This window comes from Notolepis coatsorum, assembly GCF_963971535.1.
Source record: "Notolepis coatsorum genome assembly, chromosome: 14".
Lineage (NCBI taxonomy): Eukaryota > Metazoa > Chordata > Actinopteri > Aulopiformes > Paralepididae > Notolepis > Notolepis coatsorum.
The window spans coordinates 31056054-31064276 of record NC_140178.1 but is presented as its reverse complement, the minus strand read 5'-3'; the positions used below and the strand labels follow the sequence as shown (position 1 = coordinate 31064276).

At 41.1% G+C, this 8223-nt stretch overlaps 1 protein-coding gene across 1 annotated transcript in view; it reads left to right on the top strand.

The window, feature by feature from the left end:
• The window catches only part of LOC311240490 (uncharacterized protein), a 74841-nt gene that overhangs the window by 64825 nt on the left and 1793 nt on the right, over positions 1-8223 (top strand). The window contains exons 45-53 of the mRNA XM_084329069.1: positions 111-155; positions 1616-1657; positions 2806-2940; positions 4174-4215; positions 5083-5142; positions 5607-5672; positions 5845-5961; positions 6623-6652; positions 7788-7826. Of these exons, the coding sequence (XP_084185195.1) occupies positions 111-155; positions 1616-1657; positions 2806-2940; positions 4174-4215; positions 5083-5142; positions 5607-5672; positions 5845-5961; positions 6623-6652; positions 7788-7826 (576 nt within the window). The remainder of the gene's footprint in view (positions 1-110; positions 156-1615; positions 1658-2805; positions 2941-4173; positions 4216-5082; positions 5143-5606; positions 5673-5844; positions 5962-6622; positions 6653-7787; positions 7827-8223) is intronic.

Genomic DNA, 8223 nt, shown 5'->3' with positions numbered 1-8223 from the left:
GTCGAATGGAGAAAAAAGAGCTCCGTGCAGTGGTTGAACTCTATTTGGTTTGAGATGTCATTTTCTCTCTCTTTGAAATGTTTTAAACGTGTGTTCCACCTTCTCAACAGGCTACGGGACCAACTATGGCGCTGGTGCCAACGGTTACGGTGCTGGTGAGTGCCATCTAGTCTGCCATGTAGCGCAGGTCACCAAGCCACTAACACACTTAGTGACCTATATAGATAATCATAATTGAATGATGATTAGAATTACATTTAAGGGCTGGTTTACCCTGCAGTGTTGGGTTAGGTTTATCAGGCAAAGCAGGTAAGGGAAAGTAAAGAAAAACTGCTTTGCCGGGTAATTGCATGTCATCATAGCCCAAACTGATGATAACACTAATCTATAGATTCTTAACAAATGGGAAAGATGCCTGCACTGCCATACAGATTTAATTGGAGAGGTTATCCACTAGATGTCGTTGTTGTCTGTTATTTTGAGGGGTTGGCTAATCCATGCCTCAGCCATGTTTTGATTGATTGAACATTTTATTAACAGATTGCAGAATGGGTACAATACAGTACAGCTCAATACACACAATTGTTAAGGGGATGCAGACCAGAGAAAGACTTTCGTCTTGTTTACATCAGGGTCCCCCATTTTCAATTCATCATAACATATATGACATACATGACATACAGGTAGACAGTACTGTTACAGGTCACTTTAAAAATAGTATAGCATAACCTGAGATTGTATAAAATATGTAAATAACTATGTACAAATACCGATATGCCCTACTATGTTACTTGTTTATTGCACAATGTTGTTTATTGGATTCTATTATATGTTGTTACTACTGTATTGCACATCGTTGCGGGCAAGACCACCTGCATTTCATTGTATACTTGTATGCCGTGACAAATAAAACTCTTGACTTGACTTGACTACATCTAGACATTTATGACATACCAGAGTACAAAAATAGTCTAAAAAGAGAGTATATACATTTGAGGGGGAAGAAACTGTACATTGGAGGTGGGGTGGGGGAGGGGAACTGTACATTGTATTGTTTGATCTATTATACATGGTCAAAAACACCCAGAGTGATCAACTTCTCTAAACGGCGGCCATTTTATCCAATACAGATGACAAATGACAAATGACGTGCTTAAAATAGTCATCACTAATGCAATCCATTGTATTACAACAGTTGCTTTCCTTCCAAACTGTCAACACTGTTTGACGAACAATCTTACTTACAGAGTTGTACCCTTCCTGCTGACTTGTTGTACAGAACTTGTAAGTCGCTTTGGATAAAAGCGAAATGACTAAATGTAAATGTAAAATCAAAAAGAAAATATGAAGCTAAACATCCAATTAATTTCAATTTCATTTCATTTTCGATTTATTTCAATTTCAGTATTGTTATTATCATTTACAGCAACAACACTACAGACAAACCACAATCAATTGATATTTGAGTACAAATCTTTCATCTATAAGGGATGAAAGTTATTTTGTAATCGGATTACTGTAATCCCATTACATTGCTTCCCAACCCTGTTTATCACAATGCTCTATGAAGTGAAAGAGTGTATGACCTCACATTTCTGCTCATGTGACTTTCTAGGTCTTGGTGCAGGAGGCTACAACCAGGGCCAGGGCGCATATGGTGAGTTAGCCAAGGATGGAGCAACAGTGGACGACAGCTTCATGTTTCCTTCCAATACACTGTATAACACACCAACAAATAAGCAAAGGCAGAACAGGCATGTAGGAAATGTATGCTTTGCATACTTTTATCAATGCCAAAACGTACATGATTTTATTTTTTATTTGATTTAAACTTTATATAACCAGGCAGGTCAATTAAGAACTAATTCTTATTTGCAATGATGGCCTGGTTAGAGGACAAAAGCTACTCTCGAAGGGTAACAGGGAACCAAATAAATAACATAGAAAAGAGACAAACGATACATACATCACAGAGGTAAGGGAGATAATTAAAACACATCAAACAAACCACCAAATCAAATGACAAGGTATGTAATACATGAAGAAAACAGTAAAATTACCGTTAAAAGGCTGGGTGCCAGTTGCAGGTGTGTGTAAACAACTCTGCGACAGAGTCCTTGACATCATAGAGATGATTTCTAACTCCAATATTTCTAGTGATACCTCATAGAACTCACAAGATATTTCACCATACTCATGTCATGTGTTGGTCATACTCATTCATAGTATCCTTAATCTTAATCTTAATCTGACATATCTCGCTAACCAGTGCGGCTCAATGCCGTTGGCCGTGGCTGTCATTTCAATACGATCACCTGCGAGCCGATTAAAATCCACACCTGTTGTTTGCAGAATGAGAGGCCTGTGATGGGATGCTACTGTATGAAGACATTCCTTTTTAGATAACATGCCAGCGGCACCATAGTCACAAGGAGAGGAAGATGAGCACCACCCTTTCAATTACAAGTTGATCTATTAGGGTTATAACATTGAAACAGTCGTTACAAAACGAGATTTCTAGTAGAAAGTCGTTTTTTTTGGCTCTTCCTTTGCACTCTTCCGTTTTTGGTATGAGGTGGCACCTCTTCTCTGATTGATAACGTTAGCTCTCTCGTTATGTGTCCCGGCATCACGTCTTTGTATTAATAAACTTTTAATAAACTTTATTTGTATAGCACCTTTCATACAAGAATTGCAGCTCAAAGTGCTTCACACCAGTTAAAAAAAGAAAGAAAAGAAGACAGGCATAAAATGAGCACAAAACTTTCAATTACTCTCCGTAATCCTGAACGGTCCTTCATGCAGGTTCTGGTCCCGGTGGTGTCCTGCCCTACGGGGGCCAGCCGGTGGTCCCAGCGGGGCTGGGGCCGGAGATGCAGCCGGGCGCGTACGGCGTGGGACCCTACGGTGCTCAGGGCCTGGGGCCTGACGCTGGCATGGGTAAATGCATTATGTAGGCTGGAGAGCAGCTGTTCTTTTTTTTTATCCACTCTTTCTCCCATTTTCTATTTTTCTCCCATCCCAATTTCGTATCATCCAATTCAACCCTCCCCTGTCTCGAACGCTGTTTCATACATGGCACGAGTCCCCTCCGATACTCGAGGTAACAGCAGTCGCATCTTTTCACCTGCGCGGCGCGATCTTTCAGCGTCAGGGGTCTGCGCTTTGGAGGGGCGCCGCCCCCATCGCTTCCTGATTCTACTGCGCAGGTGCACCAACCGACCTGTAGGAGTCACTGTCCACAACGCCCGATCCCCACCCATCAGTTTCCCACCCCCTAATACTGCCAATGTGTATTAGTACGGACGACCAGCTAAACTGAAAGCAATGTGGAGCGCTGGGCTCGAACAGGCGAACCCAGCGTCTCCAGTATTCGTGGTGAGCGCCTTGCCCACTGCACCACGTAGCCGCCCTGGAGAGCAGCTGTTCTCAACCTAACGTCACTGAGAAAGTGAAGGATAGTTCATTTTGATTATATATTACATTTTATTGACGGAAGGGTTTATCACCCCCATCTCATCTCAAATAAAATCAAAGAAATAACCTGCTAAATCAAATCCAGACACTGAAAAGTATTCTCAGATAGGGGTATCTGAAAGTCAATGGAATGAAATTGTCTCGGAGCCTAGACTAGACTAAAAAGGAGATGGATGAAGACAGAGAAATAGAGGAAGAATAGAGAAATAGGAGAAGTTGTAAAGTGAGACAACAGAGAAGTGAAGCTATGTAGCAAGAGGGGAGGGCTCTATACCTCAGGCTGGAGACAAAATCTGTATAGTCTGTAAAAATGTGTTTATTGATTAAAGGTGGAATCTTTAATGTTGTCAAATAGTGACCTCTTGGCAAAATAGCCCGTCTGGGGTACTGCGCATTGCTTAAATTCTTTCTTTCTTTTTGTCTGATGTTTGGTTTATATTTCAGTGGGTAAAGGGGGAGGGGTTGCTATTGCTGGCCACAACACCTCAGGCTCTGCCAAGAGACATCTGGAGAAAGTCACAGTATCATAAGTAACTCAACTCCAACCCACACGTCAGACCAAAACCAAAAAAAGTTAAGAAATACCAAGCAGAGGTCGTTTTTGCCTAAAGGTCGCTGTTTGACGGCATTAGAGATTCTACCTTTAATAGAAGTTTAATTTATTCAGAATGTAACTCTGAATGTGTCCTGTTTCAGGAGCACTGGGTGGAGGAAAGGACGGAGCTGGTGGCAAGTATGGTGAGCAGAGACAGTCCTAAGACAAGAAAAGACCAAACATTATCCCCAGGGGGGAAATTGTTGTCAAACCATAACATAAACCGAGAAAGAGGGTAATAAAATATGTACAGTATATAAAAACACAATTTTAACAAGAGGTAAAAACAGGTTTAAGGTAAGGTAAGGTAAGGTCCATTTTATTTATATAGCGCTTTTCCAGATTAAAATCACAAAGTGCTTTACAGGCAGTAAAAGGTTAATCAGAATAGAATAACCACACATGTTTCATCACATACAAGATTGTAGAATACTTCAAAAATAAATCAATTTAAATACAATCACACATACACACATGTTATACCACATACATGATCAATTAAAAGCCTCACTGTATAAAAAGGTTTCTAGACCTTGCTTAAAAGACTCCACACTAACAGCAGACCTGATTTCATAAGGTAGCTGATTCCATAGCTTGGGTGCTACGACTGAAAAAGCAGCCCCTGGTCACCCTTGGTTTTTAGTTTGGTCCGGGGGACGACGAGCTCTCCTTGGTCGGAAGAGCGGAGAACCCTATTAGGGCAGTAAGGGGTTATAAGCTCAGCAATGTAGCTTGGGGCTTCACCCTTTAAAGCCTTGTAGGTGGTGAGCGCAATTTTAAAAGCACACTGACATACACCTCTACAGGAGTCAGTATGTCTACAGATATCAACAGTAAGCAAGTTGTAATCGTATCATGGTATACATTCAGTTAATCTCAGCTAAAACATAGAAAAAAAAGAAAAAAAATTAATTATGTATAAGTCATACTTTTTTGATAGCACAGACAGAGCTATTGCGTTAGAGAGGATATGAGGTCAATGACATGTACCTCTCTCTTTTCTCCTGCAGGGGGAGGAGTCGGTCAAGTTCCTTATGGTCGGGCTCCAGCGGTATCTACTGGAATGGATGGTAAGAAGAACTGTATGTGTGTGTATGTGTTTGAATAGTACTTGTATTTCTATACTACAGGGGACACTGACCTGTTTACACACTCCAATGGGTACCAAAGATATTATGGGGACAAGTTTGGGTGTCCCCATAACACAAATTAGGTTATGTTTATGATTGGGTTATGGTTATGGTTAGGTTATCGTTAGGGATAAGCTTAGGGTTAGTTACAGAATGCATGTAAGTCTATGTAATGTCCCCATATTTCACATAAACAAACGTGTTCCTGTGTCAACAAGTTCTATTATACATAGTATGCTATTATGTATATAGTATTATACATACAGTATATTGCAAATCTGCTATTATTGTGGGTACATGTTTTGTGTGCAGGCTTGCACATCTGTGCATGATCACATTTATAACCACTGTGTAAACAAACACAAGCATGATTCATCATCTCGATTCGTCATCCATCCACCCAGGTAATGGCTATGCAGCTCAACAACTTGGCCTGCCTGCTGACGGGGGCAAATCTGCCAGCAAATATGGTAAGAATGAAGCGCTTATTTGTGTATTTATGTAAAGTGTACAAGAGAGAGAGAGTTTGTAAGTTAAGTTACTGTACACGTGTGAATAGCTGTGTGTGACCATTATTGCTCTCTAAAATCTGACCTACTTTTACTGTGTCTTTGGACCTGCTCATCTGGCTGTCTCTCTAAGGGGACGCTGGGGTGGCTCTGGGTGCCCAGGCTTATGGACTGGAGACTGGTGGTGGTACTGGTGGTACTGGTGGTACTGGTACTGCCGGCACTGGCGTGAAGCCTAATTGCAAAAAGGGTACATGTCTCTGTGTACACGTCCGTCTGTCTATTTTACGTCCGTCTGTCTCTTTTTACGTGTGTCTGCGTCGCTGCGTGACAGCCTGCCTGTTCGTGTGCTACTACAATGTTTTTGTCTGACTAATACATGTGTGTTTAATTAATGTGTTTACTGGGGGATGCACCGATACCTATCTGAAACCCCACCCTCTCTTCTTGATCCTCCAGTCACAACTGTTCTCCTCAGGGAGGCAACAGTTGTGATTGGAGGATCAAGAAAAGAGGGCAGGCGCTTGAGATAGTTCAATACTGAGTCCATCTGATCCATCACTTTGACTGAACAGTATTGACTTGGACCATTCGTTTGGAGATATTTGTTGGAAAATGACAGACAATCGATTAATCTCCATTAGAGAGATCTAACATTCTTTCTTTTGGAGATATTAGTTGGAAAATGACAGAGTCGATTAATCTCCATTAGAGATGTCTAACATTCTTCTATGTACAGAAAATGGAGAGTCAAGCATCTTGGTTTTGATTTCTGGTTTGGAATGTTTCTCTGGTACAGACACCTGGTTTCACACTGGTATTTGTCCCATATCCGTGCATCTCTGAGGATTTATTGATGTTTCGCTCCCTCTTGAGGTCCACGTATGTACTTGTCTTGTGTTGTTTTTCAGGAGCTGGAGGATACGGAGCACAGCCAGCAGGTGAATATTAATATACTGTACAATCTCTTAGTCAGCTGGACACAGACAAATATAGACATGCATGCATGCAAACATACACGTACACTACACACACACAGAGAGAGAGAGAGAGAGAGAGAGAGAGAGAGAGAGAGAGAGAGAGAGAGAGAGAGAGAGAGAGAGAGAGACCGCGTCCAGGGGCGTAGCAAGTGAGGGGAATGGTGGAAGTGACTACCCAGGGCCCCAGGCTGGGGGGGAGAGGTCCCACAGAAGGTCTGGACTAAACAGCTTATTTTAAAAGGTTGTTTTAAACATTTCACTAGTTCATAGATTTACTGACCTGCCCTTCTTTCCACTATAAATATGCCTGTATGATAAGTAGGTCAATTCATTTGTTGGATTGTCTAGAGGTATGTGCACATGAGTCACGAATGGGGATTGGAGGGGGGCCCAGAGGCGGGTCATGAGTCACGACTGGGGATTGGAGGGGGGCCCAGAGGCGGGTCATGTGCGCAAGGTCAAGAATTCCTTGGTACACTCCTGACCACATCGCAGGGTCCCTAAATGTCAAGCACAGCACATTTGCTATCTCTTAGTATAGTATTCTGTCCTAGAGCAGAGGTCCTCTACATGTGTATTTATACCACTATATCTGTACCTTCATGTGTATAAATAAATACCACTGTATACATCTGTGAATACATCTGTATACCTGTAAATGTGTATGTACTATTACCACTATATCAGTACTGACCTACAAAGGCCAACTATAGTCACTGAAGTTACTGTGTTTTGTATTTGTTGGGCAGTATTGTATCACATTGCAAGTTATAGATTTCTATTTGATTGCATGATAAATGATGTGTTTGCCTGTAATGTAAGTGTGGTTTCTTGCATAATGTCTTGTGTGTCTTGTAACCCTTTCACTACCACACTACCAAAGGGTTAACCCTTTCACTGTGACAATACAGAAGGTTAACCATTGCACTGCAACACGACAAAGGGTTAACCCTTTCAGAACCACACTACAGAAGGTTAACTCTTTCACTGCCACACTACAGGTTAACCTTCTGTAGTGTGGTAGTGAAATGGTTTTAATCTCTTTCCTGTCCTGTCTTATGATGTCACTAACTATCCTTTGTATGTGCCTACACAGGTTATGGTGCCCAGCTAGGCACGGGTCAGGATGCCTATGGTAAGCAATAAACATTCACACATTTAACTTCCCTAGTTCACATTCAATTTCCACCACTGATGTCTGGTTGTTTGAATTGCCCCAAGGGAATTAATAAAGGGATTACTTTAAAAATATATATATATATTGAAATGTGCTCATTTCATTCAATCATTCATTAATTTCATTCAAACACAATTTCCTTTACCCTTTGAGAGATTTGAACACTTGGAGAGTCTTGGACTTGGAGTAGATTACATGCATAACCTTTAAGTAAAACACATTTTGAAATAATTTTATAGCACAGCAGTTTGCAAAGACTTACAAATAACTTTTTTTTATTTTTTATATCAAGTGGGAACTTCTATCCTGGGGTGAAATGAAAGTTTCTGAGATTATTTGTCGACTCTTGCTGCCC